Below are 22,088 nucleotides of genomic sequence, written 5' to 3' on the forward strand. Positions count from 1 at the left end.
TATTCACACACGTACCAGACATGTGGAAAAATACATATGCAATTCACACACACATTCACACACGTACCAGACGTATGTGGGAAAAATACATTATGCAATTCATGCACACAATCACACAATATTGTACGTGCATGAATGCATGTGGCATTCAGCTCAAATTCATTGTCACATAACAAGAGAGAAAAAAAGATAATTATGCAAAAGAAAAAGAAAATAACACAAGAATCCAGCAGACAGCAGCTTGGAGGCATATCCAGATCCATGTCACTAATTAGGCCAATAATTAGTTTGAGAACAAAACCAGGCGTCTTTTCTCATGGAGGTGAGAGATTAACTACAGCAACGAGTGCTGCTTAACCCTTTAAGACCTGGAACGCATCTCTGTCACTTTTTTGATTTGAGCTAAAAAGCATTATTTTATACTTTGGCTATTCAAAAATAGCAGATATACAAGCTCATAGCGTGGCACCGAGTGCCGCGCTACGAGCTTGTAGATCTGCTATTTTTTTTAAATCGTGAACATTTGTACAAATATTTGAATATATTAGAAATGTTCGCTTTAAAAATATATATATTCTATATATTTTTAAAGCGAACATTTCTAACTCAAATGTTATTGCTTCTGGGGATTCTACAAATGTCTTGTAAATCAGTTTAAAACAGTTTTCTGAAACACTTATGTTGCTATAATATCAGTGGTTCTCAAACTTTTTCATGTCAAGGAGCCCCACAACGATATGTATTTGGCTTCGGAACCCCATCTCAAAATATTTTGTTCCAGGGACCCCCCCAGAAGTAAAGATTTGAGTAAAAAAACAATTGCTTTAAAGATATATCTTCAAAGATTTGCCCAAAAAATCATGAAAAAAAAAAAAGCAGATCTACAAGCTCATAGTGTTGTGTATCTGCTTTTTTTGAATAGCCAAAGTGTAAAATATGGATAAAGTGGTTACACAGATGCGTCCCCCGGTCTTAAAGGGTTAAATGAAGGTGAATGAAGCCCTTTGCCGAGCGCAGCGGCGGGGATGAGTTTTTTATTGACAAACTCTCTGGCGCGCAGCGTGCGGTTAGAGCCGCGAGAGCGGGGGCCTCACCGCCGAAAAGGACGGACTAATTGAAATCATAAATAACTGTTGTAAACGTGCTGGCTGGTACACTGGGAGCGAAAAACGAGCGGGGTCTGTCATAAACAAAGAAAAAAGGGGGGTGGAGGGGTGCAGCGGGTTCCGGCCCCGGGGCCACTAAGTCAAGCTGAGATGTCACGTGTGCGTGTGTGTGTGTGTGTGTGTGTGTGTGCGTGTGCGTGTGCGTGTGCGCACTTCATGTCACATCAGCTCTATGACTGCAGATGACGGGTGACCCTGGCTGGCAGGCCACTCAATGAGCTGGTCTGGGCCAAGGGGCTAGCATCCGGCTTGTAAATTGAAGCTATATAGGAAGTGTGACAGTTCATATGAATGGCCTGTATCTCTGTTTCACCGCTGTTTCACCCCTGCTGGTTGGAGAAGCAATTAGGCTCTATTCAGGCGGATGGGTTTTTGGCCGAACTTTACACTTGATTTGGCTTGATTTCCCTTATGGGCTGTTGAATATAGCTTGTTTTCGCCAAAAACGCAGAAAAAAACAAGAAAGCAGACCTAAATCCTTTAACATTAGATCGCACGGAGCTGGGTTTGTTGTGATCACGTTATTTCCGGGTATTCTCTTCTCCGGAAGTCATAGGATCACTCAGGTTGGCGAAGAGCGCCATCTAGCGTAAGCGCTGAAAACACTGTTTTGACGTGTTACACGTCATTGGCACTCTGAGCTTTGGAAAATATTGACATGTATTGTCCATATTTTTTTTACGGTCTATGGTCTGGGCTTATAGCCAAGAAACCAGTGTTGCCAAGTGTGTTTATTATAAGCGACTTTGGGCTAGTTTTTTCTCTAAAGTTGCTTGTTATATTGGTGGTTGTCGGTAGCTATTTTGGGGGGGGGGGCTTGTTTCTTAAGTGTAGTTTGGGCTTGCTTCCTAATGTTGTTTAAAACCAGTGGATCTCAAACATTTTCATGTCAAGGAAACCCACAAATGTATTTGTCTGCGGATCGACCCCATCTGAAAAGATTTGGTGCCAGGTACCCCCATACAAGATTGGGGTTGTTAAAGATTTTTTTTTTTTTAAATAGATCTACAAGCTCACATCGGGTTGCGACTGTGAGCTTGTACATTGGCTATTTTCAAATAGCTGATGTAAAATAGGGGTGGTAAAACTGGTCACTTCTTTTGGGCTTGTTTTCATAGATCTGGTCGCTAGTTTCACTTCACAAAATCTGGCAACGCTGCTGGAAACCAGACGAAAATAAAAATAGCTCAGTGATAATGGTCTGGCCATGCCAGGCTGGTCTGGGCTGTCCACCAGCATCTCTGTAAAAGAAGAAAACATCAAGGAAAAGCGCATCTTCTATCTATAGATTCAGATTCAGATTCAGATTCAGATTCCTTTATTTGCCATTGTGTAATACACATAGGAATTTGCTTTGACAATGCATGATTGTGTTTCAATCTTTTTTCACATATATAACATAAATACCAACAACACCAACAACATTGTGCAAGAAATAGATAATATAAAGTGCCATAGTGTTCAGTAGTGCAATGTCATTGCCAATGTCAGGTTTCAGTGGCCCTTGGGGGCGGGGGAGGAGGGAAGCCAGACTCATTGAGCAGCCTGGCAGCTGAGGGGAAGAAGCTGAGTCTGTGGCGTGCTGTGGTGGCCTTCAGCAACCGCATCCTTCTTCCAGAGGGGAGCAGGGTGAGGAGGCCGTGGCCAGGGTGGGAGGGGTCAGCCATGATCTTTCTTGCCCTCCTCAGTGCCCTGGAGTCGTGCAGGGACTTGAGGGAGGGCAGGGGACGGCCGATCACCCTCTCTGCGGACCGAATCACCCGCTGCAGCTTGACGAGATCTTTTGCAGCTGCAGCGGGGAACCAGGTGATGATGGAGTGGGTGAGGATGGACTCAATGATGGCCGAGTAAAAACGGGTCATCATAGCCCTTGACAGTCTGTACTTCCTCAGTTGCCGCAGGAAGAACAGTCTCTGCTGTGCCTTTTTCAGGAGGGTCATGATGTTCAGTTCCCACTTCAGGTCCTGGGAGATGGTAATGCCCAGGAACTTAAAGGACTCCACAGAGTTCACCAGAGTGCCTCCCAGCATGATGGGAGGGGGAGGGGCTGCTTTCTTCCGGAAATCCACCACCATCTCCACTGTCTTTTGGGCATTTAGCTCCAGATTGTTGCTGCTGCACCACCTGCGCAGCCGCTCGATCTCCCTCCTGTAGGCCGACTCGTCCTCCTTGGAGATCAGGCCCACCAAGGTGGTGTCGTCGGCGAACTTGAGGAGCTTGACCGACGGGTGGAGGGAAACACAGCTGTTGGTGTACAGGGAGAACAGTAGAGGGGACAGGACACAGCCCTGCGGGGAACCGGTGCTGGTGGACCTGGAGCTGGAAATGCTCTTCCCCAGCTTCACACGCTGAGACCTGTTGGTAAGAAAGTCCGTAATCCACCTGCAGGTGGAGGCAGGCACTTGCAGCAGGGACAGCTGGTGCTCCAGGATAGATGGTTGGATAGTGTTGAAGGCCGAACTGAAGTCGACAAACAGGATCCTGGCATAGTTGCCGGCGGTGTCCAGATGGTGTAGGGCGTAATGCAGAGCCATGTTCACGGCGTCCTCCGTGGATCGATTTGCTCTATACGCGAACTGCAGCGGGTCCAGCACAGGATCGGTGATGCGCTTCAGATGAGCCAGGACAAGGCGCTCCAGTACCTTCATGACCACAGAGGTCAGGGCGACGGGTCTGTAGTCATTTAGGCCTGTGACCTTGGCCTTCTTGGGGACGGGGATGATGGTTGAGGCCTTGAAGCATGCTGGGACATGACACAGCTCCAGTGAGGCGTTGAAGATGTTGGTGAACACCGGGGCGAGCTGGTCAGCACAGTGCTTCAGGACGGAGGGGGAGACAGAATCCGGGCCGGGCGCCTTCCGGGGATTCTGGCTCTCGAGCAGCAGTTTCACCTCTCTCTCCGTGACAGAAAGAGGGGGTGGGGGGGGGGAGGAGGGGGGCCCACTAGGGTACGGGGGTAGTGGTTGTGGCTGGGGGGGTGTAGGGAGAGGGCGGGAGGGAACCTCTCTCTCAAATCTGCAATAGAACTCATTTAGCTCGTTGGCCAGGGGGAGATTGTCGGACGCTTGTGGCGACTTTGGTTTATAGTTTGTGATGGTCTTGAGGCCTTTCCAGACCGAGGAGGAGTTCCCCTCAGAGAGCTGCTGCTGCAGCTTCTCTGAAAAGCGATGTTTCGCCTCCCTCACTGCTTTGGCAAACCTGTACTTGGCTTGCCTGAACAAAGCCACGTCACCGCTGCGCCCGGCCACCTCCTTTTCTGACCTCAGCCTCCTGAGATGGGCTGAAAACCAGGGCTTGTCGTTGTTGTAGATCTTCCTGAAGCGGAGAGGAACGCACACTTCCTCACCGAGGCTGATGAATGATGTCACAGTGTCAGTGTATTCATCCAGATTGTTTCCAGCCTCAGGCCCCGCCCACTCAACAAGGTCCTGGTCACAGCCCGCATTCTCCAACCAGGCACAGAGTCTCTCCTTTGCCTCACTGGACCACACTCTGAAACTCCTCACTATAGGTTTTGATATTTTTAATCTCTGCCTGTAGCGAGGGATCAGATGGATGAGATGGTGATCTCCTTTGCCCAGCGCAGCCCTGGGGACAGAATGGTATGCCTGCCGAATAGTGCAATAACAGTGATCAAGAATGTTCATGTCCCTGGTAGCGCATGTTACTTGCTGTCTGTATTTGGGGAGAGCCCGGCTAAGATGAGCCTGGTTAAAGTCCCCAAGCACCACAGCCAAACTGTCCGGGTATTTGCGCTCCACCCCCGACAGCTGTTCTGTCAGTGTGTCTACTGCTGTGGTGACGTCAGCATCTGGTGGAATGTAAACACACACAAGGATGAACGCATTAAACTCACGGGGGGAATAGAATGGGCGACAGAGTATGAAGAGAGACTCAATGTCAATAGAACAGTATTGTTGCAACACTGTCACGTCGGAACACCAGCGATTGTTTACAAAGAACATTAATCCACCTCCACGCGACTTCCCTACCGCCTCGAAGTCTCTGTCAGCGCGAAACGCGGAGAAACCCTCTAGCTGTACAGCCCCGTCTGGGACTGTCGGCTTCAGATGCGTCTCCACAAACGCGAAAACAGCTGTGGATTGGAAGTCAACTGTTTTTTTTTCGCCTACTTTGCTTCTTTTGGGCTTGTTTTCCTAGGCTTCTTTCTCTCACAATATCTGGCAACACTGCCCATGGCAAATCAGGGCGGAGAATTATTTGAATTGTGCAATGATGCATGATGGAATATGATTAAGGATTACTTTGATTATGGTAAGCTCACATTTCATATCACACATTTTTTCTTTTTTTTAGCATCAAGTTTGGTGGGGCAGTCAGGGCATTTGGGGGGGCATTGCCTATGCCTAGAATATGTATGCAAAAAAAAACACAGACAGACTTAAAACCTCACAATGCAACTTTTTTTCAATGAATAAAATGCTATTTTGTCCAATCTGTATGGTAGAGTATGTTAATTCAATACTCCTCCCTATTTTGGGCACGTCAACGCGTCGCGTCGCAACTTCTGCACGATAGTCATGTGACGAAGTAAGGCATTCATTTACAAAACTACCCCCAAAAAAATGTAATATGGAGTTACAAGGTTTCTGACAGTGATGTTCTAATAATCGTGTGCATACATGTATCAGATAAACATCTCTACCTGAAGGTAAAGTGAAGTCAGGACTCAGGTAGGGTGATTACTCAATGAACTGAAAGAATGCAGCATCCATGATTAGGACTGGGCAATTAAAACATATTTAGAACCAATAACCATCTTAATCTTGCTCATGTAGCTTAATCAGTTTTTAGTTTTTTCCATTTCTTATACATCCCTCTTCAATTCAATCGACACAAAATAAATTCTAATATATTTTGTTTTATAATCGACTAAATTATTTTGATTAACCACTGTGTTATAGTGCAGTGGTTCTCAAAGTGATGTCACTTTGTGTTGCACTGTGAGCTTGTACATCTGCTATTTTTTTGAACATTTTGTAAAAATCTTGAAATTGTCCATCCATGCACATTTTCCTAATAATCGTGATATTGATTCTAAACCATGTATTGTGTACCTACTGTAGCGCTGCCTGCAATCCCAAATGCCTTGGGAATTGTAATGGTGTCCTTTGGGACTGCGTGGAGGGATTTTATTAGTTAGACTACAGTATAATACTGTGTGGAGGGATGCTATTAGTTAGACTACAGTATAATACTCTCTCTAGAAGATGAGCTCTCCTGCTTTAGCAGCCTCTTGGTAATTCACATAATCAGCGGAGGGAAAAATGCACATTTTAAGGGGATACTAAATATTAGCAGCATGAACATAATGTCCTCTAGTGAGTCTTAATATACACTGTTCCTCAACCAGTAGATATTTAATGTACCTTCTGTTGAATGTATCACAAATAATGACGCAATGCGTCACGAAGTGACACATTGTGAGGTTGTAAATCTGCTATTTACATTCTACTTTTGTGCGATACTAGTATGGCGAAATAGGGCATTCATTCAAGGGGGAAAAAAAGAGTTGAAACGGTATGCTAGTAAAAAAAATATTGAGAACCGAAGCTCTAATATAGAACTTACAAACTAGGGCCTGCTGAAATTTCGTCGTTGTTGCGTAGAAACCTCATCTCCATACTCTAAATAAATGAATGCCGTACTTCGTCATACAACAGTGTCACACACAAGTAGCAAAAATAGCCAATCTACAAGCTCTAAACGTAACGCAAATTTTTTTTTGTGCTATTTTTGCTGTTCCTGAATCCTGAGAAGTAACAGTTTTAGACACATGAGGTTTCTTCCCGACACAGACGATGTGTTCATTAAAGCTGTTTGGAGAGAAAAGCTAGGCTTGAAGTATAGGCTTGTTTTCAAACCACGCACACCATTGGCCCCTGGTTCTGGCTCCCATCCTCTCTCTCTGTCTCTCTGTCTTTCTGTCTCCCCTGTCTCGCTCCCCCCCTCTCTCTCCCCCCTGTCTCTTTCTTTCTCTTTCTCTCTGCTTGTTTAAAACACAGCTATGTGTATTTTTTTGCCCAGACAAACACATTTGCATATTCATAAGGCGCTGACACACAGGCTTGTATTGATGTGTGTGTGTGTGTGTGTGTGTGTGTGTGTGTGTACCCTCCTGTGGGAGGGAGGAGGACGTTGGATGAGAAAGAAAAAAAGACCAAGAGGAGAAAAAAATGAGAAAAAGTCCAATCTTATGAGTCATCATTGAGGAGGGGAGGAAAACAAAGTCCACAGAGTGGACCAAGGGTCGATTCGAGAGGAGAGATGTAACAGAGTAAACAACCGCTTGTACACAAGACCTGTGTGTGCGCTGTGCGTGTGTGCGTGCGTGTGTGTGTGTGTATGTGTATTAGTATACTTGTGAAAAGCTAATGTCCCCAAAAAGCATAGTAGAATTTCAGAAACCATAATTTTGAGAAGACAATTTTCCTGGTCAAGAGAAATGGTTGTTTTATGGTTAAAATTATGTTTAGATTAGGCTTACAATTAGGAAATGATTCAGGTTATAGGATTAGGCCTTTGGAGGTTAGGTTTATGGGGTTACGGTCGGTGTTATGCCTAATTTATATTTAGTTACATTCCAGTATCATGCAAACGAAAGTAGCAGATTTACAAGCCCACAACGTTGCTGGCTTGTAGATCCTCTATAGCAATACAAGCGTGTGTGTGTGTGTGTGTGTGTGTGTGTGTGTGTGTGTGTGTGTGTGTGTGTGTGTGTGTGTGTGTGTGTGTGTGTGTGTGTGTGTGTGTGTGTGTGTGTGTGTGTGTGTGTGTGTGTGTGTGTGTGTGTGTGTGTGTGTGTGTGTGTGTGTGTGTGTGTGTGTGTGTGTGTGTGTGTGAGTGAGAGACACACAATCTGTACCAAGTGGACCTCTGACATACACCTACTTCACACAACAGAGCAGTAAACAGTAAACATTTGACTCAAAAAAGCTATATACCCTGTATTTATAACATATAACTACGCAATGTGACATAGCTCTGTTAAACACAGTGCTGTACCCCCTCCAACTGTGCATACTTTCCCCATTTTTCCTCTCAAATTGTTTTTATTATATTTTGACACTTGCTTTGGCAATGTAAAAGTCTGCTTTCTCATGCCAATACAGCTCCTTTGAATTGTGTGTGCATTGTGTGCATGCAGTCTCTGGGCGTAGTCCAGAGACTACTAGAGGCTGCGACGCATTGTGAGCTTGTAGATCTGCTATTTTCAGAGCGCAACACCCGAGCACAACCAAACATAAAAATAACTTGTCTTTTAGTTCTACTGGATATCTTCTCCACTCGTCCCTCCCTAACATTTTAGTCTAGTTTTTGTTGACGAAATTGTCAATATATTTAGTCTTAGTTTTAGTCATCGTAGCTTAGTTTTTATTGAGTTTTTATTGAGTTTTCGCCAGTGAAAAAAGGTAGTCGACGAACATTTTTCGTCATAGTTTTAGTCGACAAAATCAACACTGGACAGCGCCCACTTAGGAGAACAATTGTAGAATTTGTGTACCATGTCGCCTCTAGTGCATGGCTCCAATCGGGATGGTGTGTATCGTCATAAATTAACCATCTTTGGGCGTAGTGCAGTCGTTGTTCTGGGGTCAACGGCAGTATAGGAGTGATCAAACAGGCCTGTGAGCCACGGCGCAGCGCAGCGCGGCTCCATGTGACGGAGCGATGCCAGGACCATGTCCCAGGCAGCTCCCTGTTTTAATTGGCCACGGGGGACTGTGTGTGGAGGAGAGGGGAGGGGAGGGGAGGGGGTGGGCTATACCTGCATGACAATAAGGAGGTCAAAGACCAGGATGAAGGACGCCAGGAAGGCCCTGGAGACCTCGTCACTGGGCAGGAAGCCCCTGTTCAAGTTGTCCCAGCTGATCCAGTCTGTGCTGATCACCAGAAGCACCACGGAGGTGAGGGAGATCAGCACCGCCCTGCATAGAGAGAGAGAGATGATTTGTAAAAAGCACATTTAACCACTTAAAGGGATAGTTCTTTTTTTTTTTTTTGTATCCCACGATTTTGTGACCCTTTTTTTCCACCCGGTGCCAATTTTCTAAGTGATGCTGGGCGCTACACTCCCCCCACCAGCCTAGGGAGCCCAGGGCCGAGCTCATGCCTCCTTCAATGCATGAGAGCCAACTGACCTTCTTGTCACCTGACAGGGGGGAGTTTCCCCGGTAGGACGTAGCGCGTGGAAGGAACACGTTATTCTGAGGCGATATAGCGACCATGGGTATTTTGTTTTTGTCGCATTCCTAAGTCAATAATTTGATGACCAGCGGACCGGTAGGCAGCGGTTCCGGTAGGCAACACAAAGGAGACTCTTTTGAGTCTCCTGCCTGGAACCGGTGACGGTCATCATCAAACAAAAAGATATCCATGAATTCAGGTCTCCCTTTAAACCCCATATGGTTGAGCGGAGTTCCTCAGGGCTCTATGCTAGTATATTTTCAGTTTTCTGATATTGTGGGGAAAGCTTTTGCTGATAATAGCCAATCGGTTGTAAGCTTGTCGATCTGCTATTTTTCTGCGTGGTTAAAGGTAGGGTAAGTGATCTTCTTTGGTTAAAATAAGTGTTAAATAGCTCTATATTATGATAATACATTGCTATAGAGTGATTGTTCAGTAACAGTCTCCATGTCTCTCCAGTTCTTTATTAAACAGAAAATGCATGTTGAGAGGTCAGGAAAACCAATTTTATCCAATTTGGTTTGGACAGTGGGTGATTACATTGGCGATACACAGCTCCATTACTTGAGCGAAAGTCACTCCCGGTCAAATATTATAGTACTGGAGAACCCTGTAACTCTCAGAAACAACCTAATGAAGGAAGGCACTGACTCAAATGCGCTGTCCATCTCAAATGAGGTAAAGCAGGTCTCTAGTGGTGATAGGTGAGGAATTCTCAGCCCGGTCAAACTATCCACACTTTGAAGAAGTCCTTATTTAACTTCAGTACAAGCTGTTTTCAAAGCTGTGTGAATGAATTAGAGTAGCCAATTAGTTTTACCTGTTTTCTCTCCTCACCAAGGTCGTTAAACTCGAATTAACCTCCCTACACATGTCTGTGTTGTCACTGCTCTTGTACCCTACTGGATTGGTTCTCAAAGTGTGGTCCGGGGACCCCCAGGGGTCCTTGAGGGAGTTCCAGGGGGTCCCCAGCTAAATGATGGATAGTTAGGAACCAAATGGACCCTTAAGAGTCTGTAACTCTGAGAGTGTACAAATGGAACCAAATGGACCGTAACGAGTGCATTTGGTTCCATTTGTACACTCTAAGAGTTAAATTAACATTGATTTTACAATATGAATTGGGGTCCCAGAGATAGCAATACCATTTAAATGGGGGCCCGTAGCCTAACCCTAATGCATGTCAAACTGGGAGTCCTTGAAATTAAAATGGTTGAGAATCACTGCTAGAGCTGTAAAAATCTTCTCTTAAGGGGGTCCCAGGCATATCTTTTAAAATGGGGGTCTGTGGGCTAATAAGTGTCAATTTGGGGGTCCTTGACATGAAAAGTTTTGAGAACCACTGATCTACTGGCTCTCATGACAGACAGTGAGGACAAAGATCACCCTCCCTGTCCAGCTTCCATCCCCTGAACATGGCCAATTGTGTTTGTATTTAGAGGTTCAGGAAAACCGGACGCACCACGGTGGTGGACAGACATTTTGATGAATGATGCACTAAAAGCCTTTCACAGGCAGCAGAGGCAGGTCTAGCTCGGTTTAACTTAAGCGACAGATCATCTAGGTAGATGTAACAATGTCCACACGTCCGTCACGCCACCACCACCACCATTACTGCTGACTGACTGCAAGGTTAATCATTAAGTCGAGAGCTTTTAATACATCTATTGTTGAAAGTGGGTACTGTGAGTGGTTTCCTCCTTTGAGGAACATTTTAAAAGCATCTATCTGTCTGTGGTTTTCCTGATGGCTTTGAAAAGTTCACATTTTATTTTCAAAAGCAATTTTCAAAACCGGGTTACAAAGTGCTCCTTCTGCGCCTTCCCTCTCAGCTTTCCTGCCTCTCAATAAAAGCAAAGGGCTGACCACTCTCCCTCTTCAGGAACAAAAACAGGGTTTTTACAAAGTAACCTAGATATAGTCGCACATGAATGAAGGATTTTTGGACTCTCCATGTTTATCTCTCACTGCAGTAATTCTGCTTTTGTTGTGTTTACTGGAACATTTCTCCCCAAATCTAAGCAGGATTTATCGGTGAAAAAAAGCTTGTATTTTCCCTCACTTGTATATCTGTTTCAATGTCACTCGCCGATTACCGTCCCACCGCACATTATCCTGCCACACAGTGGCTGGCCTTGCAGACGGCTATGGCCGCACCGACCCATTTCAATTAGGAGCTAAAAACACTTTTGCGGGCGAGGATTAATATTCCAAAGTGGCATGCTTATTCTTCCACATGAATGACTTTTGTGGCACTGTCACTTACAATTCACCAGGGTTGTTCACAGTGGTGGAAAGTAACTAAGTACATCTACTCAAGTACTGTACTTAAGTACAAATTTGAGGATTTTTTTCTTTTTTACTTCGGCTCCACTACATCTCAGAGGCAAATATTTTACTTGTTACTCCACTACAATTATTTGACAACTTTTGTTACTAGTTACTTTGTATTTTGATTATTATTACAAAACACACATTAACCACTTCAGCCTACTGTATACTTTTGCCATTTGAAGATAGCCGATCTACGAGCTTACAATGCGTCACTTTAATTGCGACACATTGTGAGCTTGTACTGTAGATCTGCTATTTCTTGGTACTTTAAGTACATTTTGATGCCAATGCTTGTGTACTTTTACACAAGTACATTTGATGACCTGACTTTTAGCAGTGTTTCTACATTGCAGTATTCATACTTTTACTTAAATAAAAATTGGAATACTTTTTTCCACCACTGCTTTTCTGGCAATGTCACTTACAATTCACCGGGGTTGTTCAGTGCTTTTTATTGGTATCCAGTTTGTACCGGCAGCACTTTCATCAATCATATTTCAAAGCGGAGGTGCAGTATATTTCACATGATGTCTTGTCAAAAATCCGAATAAAATTGATTGTGAAAGTCCAATTCCACGGAGCGTCCGTCAATAACAAGACAAAGGCTTGTGGAAGACGGCCCTCTCCTTTTCTTGAATTGTAATGGACAGCAAATCAATTCCGTGGGAAGCGTTCTGACACGGCGGGCCTAAACTGTCTTTGAAGTTTGTCATGTCTACTTTCTCGGCCACCCTTTGTCCGTACGTACAGTATATCAGACTGGATGTCAACAGGGTTCCAATTGTTAAAAAAACAGGGGGGCTGGGACATTTTCTTGGCCACTTATCCCATTGAGACCTGAAGCCGATGCAACATGTCTCCTAAATCCCAACAGTTTTCTGAAAACCGTTTGTTTCTATATCAGTGGTGCTCAATCTTTTTCATGTCAAGGACCCCCAAAACTGTATGTATTTGGCCGCGGACCCCCATCAAAATATTTTGTTCCAGGGCAGGGACCCCCCAGAAGCAAAGATTTGAGTTAAAAATGTTCGCTTTAAAAACATATATATTCAAAGATTTGCACACATTTTCACGATTTTTCAAAAATAGCAGATCTACAAGCTCGTAGCGCGGCACTCGGTGCCGCGCTATGAGCTTGTATATCTGCTATTTTTGAAAAGCCCAAAGTGTAGAATAGTGCTTTTTAGCTCAAATCTAAAAATGAGACCGTTCCAGGTCTTAAGCGCAATATCGCCGTTGTCAGATGGAAAACGTGTATGTTCAAAACCGTTCCTTTTATTATCATTATTTTAAACACATTTTGAAATAGTGAAACTAGCCGATCTACAAGCTCACTACGTCTCCTAATGCGAGGCGTTCTGAGCTTGTAGATCTGCTATTCTCACTATTTTTGTGCCACGCTCTTGTGTGATGAAGTAAGGGCATTCATTTACGAAAAAAACGTAACAATTTAAAACTTGGAGATACAAGGTTTCTGGCCGACAGCAGCGATATACTACTTCGTATGACAAATAGTGAAAATAGCCGATCTACAAGCTCACAAGGTGTTGCATCATGACTCGTGAGCTTGTGGATTGGCTATTTTTCCACTATTTCTGAATAAAAATGGATATTAAGTAGATGACAAATTCTGACAACTTTTGCCAAAATTGTGAATAAATCTCAAACGTATCAGTCTAGATCAGTGGTTCTCAAACTTTTTCATGTCAAGGACCCCCAAATTGACACTTGTTAGCCCGCGGACCCCCATTTGAAAATATAAGCCAACCAGGACCCCCCATAAGAGAAGATTTTTACAGCTCTAGCAGTGATTCTCAACCATTTTGATTTCAAGGACCCCCAGTTTGACATGCATTAGGCTACGGGCCCCCATTTAATGGCATTTCTATCTCTGGGACCCCAATTTATATTGTAAAATCAACGTTAATGTAACTCTGAGAGTGTACAGACCCATAAGGGTCCATTTGGTGCCTAATCTATCATTTAGCTGGGGACCCCCTGGAACTCCCTCAAGGACCCCTGGGGGTCCCCGGACCCCACTTTGAGAACCAATGGTCTAGATTTTCCAAAAGGAAATGCATGTATTTAATTCAGCAGAAGCAGGGATAAAACATTATCCAAACCCGCCATAAAAAAATGAATGATCAGAGGGGAGATATCTAAAGCAGGTATGGACCCCCCACCCCCCCACCCCAGCAAATCGAACCCTATAGACGTCACGAATCTTTTCGATGGCTTCACTGCACGCACATTGACTGTAAAATGAACCAATACCGGGGGATTATTTTTTTCTCGCATATCATATTTGACGGACAGGCACTGAACTGCTTGTGAGATTGAACCCCTGCGGGACCCCTGGGCTACTGATGTAATACATCAAGGAGAAGTGGATGTACATGTCGGTCTACGAGTAATGGCCATATCTGACATGGAGTGCAGTGTTTGTTTAGCGGTTATTTAAGGGTCACTGCTGGGTGATATGTGAAGTGTGTTTGAGGCAGGAGTTTGGCTTGGCCCTGTGACCTTGCCGTGTCCATTGATTTTTTCCCCGTTGTTCTCCTAATTAAAGGTGCTGACACTGAGTGGGGGGAAGATTAACACGGCTATCGACTGCGTGTAACCCCACAAGGGGCTGCGCAAGGCACCTAACACTTATGCTGATGGGTGCAAAGCACACATCACATGCCGTATATATGCATGCACGCACGGATAGTACTCCGATTTTTTTACCTAAGTAAAAGTACCAATACTGCAATGTAGAAGTACTCTTGTTACAAGTAAAAGTCCAGAATCAAAGTGTACTTGAGTAAAAGTACATAAGTATTGGTATCAAAAGTCTGGAATTCAAAATGTACTTGAGTAAAAGTACATAAGTATTGGTATCAAAATGTACTTAAAATACCAAAAGTAAAAGTACTCGTTATGCAGAAGGTCCCATTTCACAAGTTTTCAAATGTATAAAATGTATCAAAATCCTTTGAAAATAGCAGATATACAAGCTCACAACGCGTCGCTTTACGATGCGTTGTGAGCTTGTAGATCAGCTATTTTGTAATGATAATCAAAATCTACAAAGTAACTAGTGACTAAAGTTTTTAAATAGTTGTAATGGAGTAAAAAACACAATATTTGCCTCTGAGATCATGTAGTGGAGTAAGTATTGCAAATTGGAAATACTCCAGAAAAGCAAAGTACCTCAAAATTGTACTTAAGTACAGTACTTGAGTACTGTACATATACTTTCCACCACTGACGGATAGCCTGCACCACACCACACAAACACACACCTAGAGTTAATAACATTAACCCTGGCATCCCTATTTGTAGATCCGCAATATACGCTGTTTTTGTATAGACATTGGGCTTATAGGTGGTTAATCATGGGCTAATTGATATTACGCAAGCTAGACTATGGCTCTCTAAAATCCTATACAGTATGTACAGACACATAACAGTACTTGATTTCACACCCACACACATCCATACACAAAAACCCACTTTATCCATGTCATAATGAGCCAGAAGAGTGTCTGCTTGTACTGATGACTCATCTTGTATGTTTTTTTTATGTTGGGAACTACGGATGAAAATGTGCATCTTTTACTAAGTCTTGTGTATTTACATTGCGTCATATGTTTTGTACATTAATACATACAGTACTGTCCCTCTTCCAAATATAAATAAAAACAAATACATGAAAATGAAATCAAAATGTAAAAAAGTAGGTAAAATGCCTACCAGAACAGAATGATCCTGGTGTTGCCTTTCTTCCAGAACCTTCTGGCTGCTTTGCCCCAGTCTGGGTAGTTTGAGGCCTGCAGCATCATGTCTGTTACCTGCACATTGTAAAAGATTAACACGTGTTACTGTTTATGTATACTGTACAAGGGAATGGAGAGAGAGTAAACCCAGTTGAAGTCAGACTATCCACCCATTTGTTTTGGAAAATTAAACTCAAACTTAAGCAGATGAATACATTATGTTATGTGTTAGACTTCTTACTGAGTCTTACTGAGAGAACATAGGAAATTACATTCTGTTGACAATTGGTTATGATTGTTTTTTCTGCACTATTTTAGTCTTTTATGAATTTCTGCTGTGTTTAACTAAGAGAAACATAATTTCCTTTTTTTCCACAAGCTGCTTGCAGATGGAAAACAAAATTACAAATAAAGCAATCTTGTATTTATGTTAAATTGATTTTGTTTCATATTGGTTCTTGTTCTTTTACGTTGGTTGCTTGCCATGTGGTCAATGACTTGGCTTCTACATTGCAGACTATACTATTATTTACCATTTCAATACTGACACAGATTCTGCATACACATAGCCTACTGTTAAGAAAAATAAGGTTGAGTCTAAAACATCTGATAATAACTCTGAGTCTGGCGTCACTTCATCACTCTCTGGCAGAAAGCTTCTATCTCCATATTTCATCGTTTTTATTATTTATGTTTTGTTTTGTTTGTTTGTTCATGAATAAATGCCCTATTTTATACTTTGTCAGATGACAGCGTCATGCAAAAGTAGAGAAAATAGCCGATCTACTTGTAGACTTGTAGATCGGCTATTCTGAGCTACTTTTGGAACTGAAGTTTTGCCTATTGACATGCCCAAAATAGGTACTCAGTCTGGGGTGAAAGTGGTTAAGTCTGTCTGTGGGGTTTTATAAATATTCAACCCATAAAGTTAACAAGAGCTTGTGTCTAAATAATAATAACTACATTGGATCCATTGGTTATTTTCCCCCATTTCCTAAATAGTAATGGTTTTGGACAGTGGCATGCAGACATTTTGAGGGGCAGGTGCTCAAGTAAATTATACTTTTTTTTGTTTACTTGGTCTGCTCTTTTTTCCCTCTACACCTATACCTCTTTGCCAAAAAATAGCCGATCTACAAGCCGATCGCGCTGCGAGGCGTTGTGGAAGCAAACTGAAAAAAAAAGGCCACTTCTGGTCAAGAGGGCAAAGGGCAGGTGCTCTAGCACCACCTAGAGTCTATCTGTGCACGTCCCTGGTTACATACAAGGTTTCCACCCAGCAGTGACATTGTAACCTGCAGTATTACAAAGCATACTGTTGTGCTTGACATGCCCATAGAGATACCAGCTTAGTGTTGTTAGCAGTGTTGCCATGTCCGCTTATTATAAGTGACTTTGGGCTTATTTTTCTGTAGTTGCTTATTTGGGCTTGCCACCCGGCTATTTTCAAATAGCCGATGTATATAGGTTTAAAGGTCTCGCGTGGCCTGTAGTCGCTTCTTTTGTTTCTTGTTTTCATAGACCTGGTTGCTTGTTTCTCTCTCAAAATCTGACAACACTGGTTGTTAGCAGCAGCAGGCAGCAGCTGGCGTACAGTATAAGCTACTCTGTCTGTCGGTCTGTCCCACATGTTTCAAGTGCAAAACCGAAGGGCTGGTCGAAAGCTCATCACGGATTACGTGCTTGTTTTATTAATGCGTGTGAAAGCATTTCGCGTATCATTGCCTTTGGGCAAAAAGGCAGTGGGGCATCACAATCAATTTTGGATAATGCCTTTATCTTGTCGGAGCTAACGTGTGACGCCGTCGATCATTAACCGGTTAAGACCTGAAGAAGCATCTGTGTCACTTTTTGATTTGAGCTAAAAAGCATTATTTTACACTTTGGTTATTCAAAAAATAGCAGATATACAAGCTCATAGCGCGGCGCCGAGTGCCGCGCTATGAACTTGTAGATCTGCTATTTTTGAAAAATCGTGAAAATGTGTGCAAATCTTTTAATATATATTGTTTTAAAGCGAAAATGTTTAACTCGAATCTTTGCTTCCGGGGGTCCCTGGAACATATATTTTTAGATGGGGGTCCGCGGCCAAATACATGTAATTTTGGGGGTTCTTGACATGGAAAAAAGAACCACTGATATTATGGCGACATACGTTTTTTCAAAAAACTGTTGAATCCCCCAGAAGCAAAGATTTGAGTTACAAATGTTCGCTTTTGTAACTAAAATCTCAAGATTTGAAAATATATATGATTTTTCAAAAATAGCAGATCTACAAGCTCATAGCGCGGCACTTGTGCCGCGCTATGAGCTTGTATATCTGCTATTTTTTGAATAGCCGAAAGTGTACATAATGCTTTTTAGCTCAAATCAAAAAATGACACAGATGCGTTCCAGGTCTTAAAGGGTTAAACATAGTCGAGACGAGGCCAATTGCCTTTGATGGGCAGCAATGTGCTATCGGAGCCGGTATTTAATATTCGGCTATGAAAATCCAGATCCTTTTCATGAGAACATGCCTCACGGCGCACAGACATGATGCATCAATAAGGCACTATATGGGTGTAGAGACACGCACTGTATCTCATATCGGAGGAGGATTTGGATCTGCCAATCAGCCATTGATTTTTTTTTCTCCCGTTTTTTTTGTTCTTGCATCAGCAGCATCCTGAAAACAAGCTCTTCCTGTTCGGCTCATCAGCCGATGACACGTTTTAAATCTGCTCTCTCTATCTATCTCTCTCTCTCTCTCTCTCTCCCTCCCTGCAGACACAGAGGTCATCGTCTTAAAGTGCCTTGTTGAATAAATTGTATGTAACCCCCCCCCCCCCCCCCCCCACTCACACAAGAAAACTTCTATGTAATTTATGGAATCAGCACTTTGCCTTGCCCAGTGTCTTAACTCTCTTGTCTGTCGCTCTGTCTGTCTGTCTGTCTCTCTCTCTCTCTCTCTCTGAATATCTCTCACGCTTTTTCTGTCCCTGTCTGTGTTTCACCTTGTCGCTCTCCGCCTCGCCCCCCCCCCCACTTTCCCTTCACGCAATCCCGACAACATTTCCGCTCTGCCTTCCTTCACCTCCTTCTCTCTCTCTCTCATTACTTTCTCTTTCCCTCTCGTCACTCTCCCCCCTCTCCCTCCCCCTCCCTCCCTCTCTCTCTGCAGTGTGTGTGTGTACTGTAGAATACTAATGCAGGGCCAGTGAAGGAGCTTGTCAAGTTGTCTCCAAACCGGCACCATGCGTGCTGGTTGGTGTCAGGGCCCTCCGTCTCCTCCTCCTCCTCCTCTTCCTCTTATGTGCAATCCACTCCCCCCATGGCCACAGCTCTCCTCCATTTATGTTGACAAATGAAGCGGCCCCCGTTGCAAAGAGAACAGGTTACCTCTCCGCTCCGCTCCGCCCCCCTTATTTGCATACGCTTGTTTCATCTGACCCCCACACTACTAGACTCACCACGGTATCTTGTATCTGTTCTCAACCAGTGGTCCGGGGACCACCAGTGGTCCTTGGGGGGGTTCCAGGTGGTCCCCAGCTAAATGATGGAGAGTTGGTAACCAAATGGACCCTCTCAAGAGTTGAATTATTGTTAAACATCTGCATTACTTAATTTACAAGAATACTACACCGTTGGTTCTCAAAGTGGGGTCCGGGGACCCCCAGGGGTCCTTGAGGGACTTCCAGGGGTCCCCAGCTAAATGATAGATTAGGCACCAAATGGACCCTTATGGGTCTGTAACTCTGAGAGTGTACAAATGGAACCAAATGGACCCGTATTTGTACACTCTCAGAGTTAAATTGACATAGATTTTACAATATAAATTGCGGTCCAAGTGATAGAAATGCCATTAAATGGGGGTCTGTAGCCCTAATGCATGTCAAACTGGGGGTCCTTGAAATTAAAATGGTTGAGAATCACTGCTAGAGAGCCATAAAAACCTTCTCTTGTTGGGGTCCCTGGCTTATCTTTTCAAATGGGGGTCCGCGGGCTAATAAGTGTCAATTTGATGGTCCTTGACATGAAAACGTTTGAGAACCAATGGTCTACACAATTAGAGAATGTAGAAGAATTGTTATTTTGATCAACGTTCATCTCTCCTATGGTACCAACATCAATACAGCATGGAATTGTGGACAAAATCTTATCCAGCGACTACAAACGATTCTATTCTTTTGGGTCTGAGAGTCTAAATCTCATCAAACAAACGGTGGTCCGTGGTGGCTCAAATACCGAATAAATAATGGACCATTAAAAAGCGCTGCTCTATGTGCAAATCACCCCCCCCCCCTCCATGGCCACAGCTCTCCTCCATTTATGTTGACAAATGAAGCGGCCCCGTGCAAAGAGAAGAGGTTACCTCTCCGCTCCGCCCCCTTCACTGCATATATAATGCTTGCTTCATCTGACCCCCACACTACTAGACTCACCACGGTATATCTGTGAACGCTCTGGAATAGTGGTTCTCTAACTTTTTCATGTGAAGGACCCCCAAAATGATATGCATTTGTCCACGAGGCACGGACCCGTCATCTAAAAATGTTTTGTTCCAGTAACCCCCCCCATCTGAAAATGTTTTGTGCCAGGGACCCCCAGAAGCAAAGATTTGTGTAGAATTAAAAAAAAAAATAGCAGCTCTCAAGCGGCTATGAGATTGCATATCTGCTATTTTTCAATAGCCAAAGTATAAAATAATTATGGTTAAAGTGGTTAAAATGATTGTGACGATTTTATTAACAAATTTTCCCAGAGCCCACTTAGAGAACCAATGCTCTGGAGCAGGGGTCTTCAACAGCGGGTCCGGGACCCCCAGGGGGTCCTCATAATTACTACAGGGGGTCCGCCAAATCTTTGTGTGGTATATAATTTTTTTCCTCAACTCGAAGAGAACTTTAGCCAAAAAATAGCCGATCTACAAGCTCCCAACGCCTCGCGCTGCGAGGCGTTGGGAGCTTGTAGATCGGCTATTTTTTGGCAAAGAGGTGTAGGTGTAGAGGGAAAAAAGAGCAGAAAAGTACACAAAAAAAGTTTAATCTGAAACTCAATTTTATTCAATACAGAGGGGGTCCCTGCTTCATCTCTCTCTCAGCTAGGGGGTCCTTGGGCTGAAAACGTTGAAGACCCCTGCTCTGGAGTATTATTGGGCAGCAGGGGCATGGAATCAGTTTGGGAGTGCTACTTGTATTATTCTGGGCCGTGTTATTTATGAGAGTTATGAGGTGATATAGCGTTATCGCTTTTTAGGTTCAAGGTTCGTTTATTGTTACATCTTGTGTGTGGGTATAATAAGAGTATAATAATGTTTTTATCCTGCAGTTCCATCTGTCAGCGTCAGTGTCCTTGGCATTGTTTAATATACAGGTAGCCTCTGACCTCAGACAGACTGTGGGGGGGCATACTGATACGCTGCCACTTTTTTTACGCCCCTTATGTCTAACCTCGTGTACACACCTGCTGTCTTTTATGCTATGCGTACAGCATATAGTATGTACGTACATATCTTTAGATTTTTCCTTTGACCTGTTAACTATCCTGTGTTGTTTCTCCTTGCTCTCCCTTTCTTTGCTAGAAACTGTGAACGATGGAGCTTGCACAAAAACAAATTTCACCCACTTTCTTTGCACCTGTAAACCTGTGGTGTGACGACAAAATTGGGCTTGACCCCCCCCGCCCCTGTATCTGTACAGGTCGCTTATATAACTCTGCTTCAATCACTCCTAAGCTGCCTAAACATAGAGATGTGTTCATGACTACTTTATTAATTAAGAAGGAACTGCAGGCTGAAGCATATGGGAAGTCACTGTTGAAGTACAACCCATCTGCTTATTAGAACATCATGTTGTCTTTTTTTTTGGGGGGGGGGGGGCTTTTGTGCCTTTATTTGATAGGACAGTAGGCTGAAAGGAAATGGGGAGAGCGAGATGGGGAGTGACATGCAGCAAAGGCCGACGGGATCGGGAGTCGAACCCGCGGCGCACTGTCAGGCTACATTGAGCCTAGGTGCCTGGACTGCTACGCCAGCGGTCCAGGTCCATCATGTTGTCTTGTGTGCCTGTTCCTATCCCATCTTTATGTGCTTCGTAAACTTCAGAACGTGTAGGCTATGATCTTGTTCTCTGAGCTTGCGCTTGCGCTTACAGAGTTGTAATTCAACTGCATAGCTATAGCCACCACCTCACTTGGGCAATGGTTCTCAAAGTTGTTCTCAAAACCTCATTCACTTGAATGGAGCGTTAGTTTTTCTGCAGCCGGCAGGAGGGGAAATAGTGACATCTGCCGTTAATGAGAACTGCAGGGGAAACGGCTCTTCCGTATTGGACTCATTTTAAAAAACGGATGCTTGCTGCCTGATCACAACAGAGGTCTACTTACAAGAGTAAAGAAAGCGTGAAGGGCCTCCTGTCTGGGATCACTTTAAATGAAGTGTTTTTTTGTGTGTGTTTTTTTTTCATTCTAGTTGTACTGGGGGAAATTGGGAGCACTGAAAAAACAAATCTGCTTGTTGTTACACCCAGGTGTATTTAGCCTGGGATCAATACCATTTTCGGGTTTCTGATCCGGTCAGGCGGCCGGAACCTGGCGAGACTAAACTAGTAGTTATACTCGAGTTAGCATTTAAATTCTA

General features: G+C 43.7%; 2 protein-coding genes and 1 long non-coding RNA gene across 4 annotated transcripts in view; 1 reads left to right on the top strand and 2 right to left on the bottom strand.

Annotated features, from left to right (window-relative positions):
* Positions 1–22,088, bottom strand: part of irak4 (interleukin-1 receptor-associated kinase 4) — a 273,859-nt gene that overhangs the window by 83,254 nt on the left and 168,517 nt on the right. The window lies entirely within an intron of this gene.
* Positions 1–22,088, bottom strand: part of tmem117 (transmembrane protein 117) — a 124,391-nt gene that overhangs the window by 12,084 nt on the left and 90,219 nt on the right. For both annotated transcript variants that reach the window (XM_084060287.1, XM_084060288.1), the window contains exons 5-6: positions 15,447–15,544; positions 8,956–9,115 (exon numbers count right to left, since the gene is read on the bottom strand). In XM_084060287.1, coding sequence (XP_083916413.1) covers positions 8,956–9,115; positions 15,447–15,544 — 258 coding nt within the window. The remainder of the gene's footprint in view (positions 1–8,955; positions 9,116–15,446; positions 15,545–22,088) is intronic.
* Positions 1,667–22,088, top strand: part of LOC311047551 — a 137,777-nt gene continuing 117,355 nt past the window's right edge. The window contains exon 1 of the long non-coding RNA XR_014601015.1: positions 1,667–1,732. This is a non-coding gene — a long non-coding RNA (uncharacterized lncRNA). The remainder of the gene's footprint in view (positions 1,733–22,088) is intronic.

The sequence above is a fragment of the Gymnoscopelus microlampas genome, assembly GCF_963454915.1.
Source record: "Gymnoscopelus microlampas genome assembly, chromosome: 6".
NCBI classification, from domain to species: Eukaryota; Metazoa; Chordata; class Actinopteri; order Myctophiformes; family Myctophidae; genus Gymnoscopelus; species Gymnoscopelus microlampas.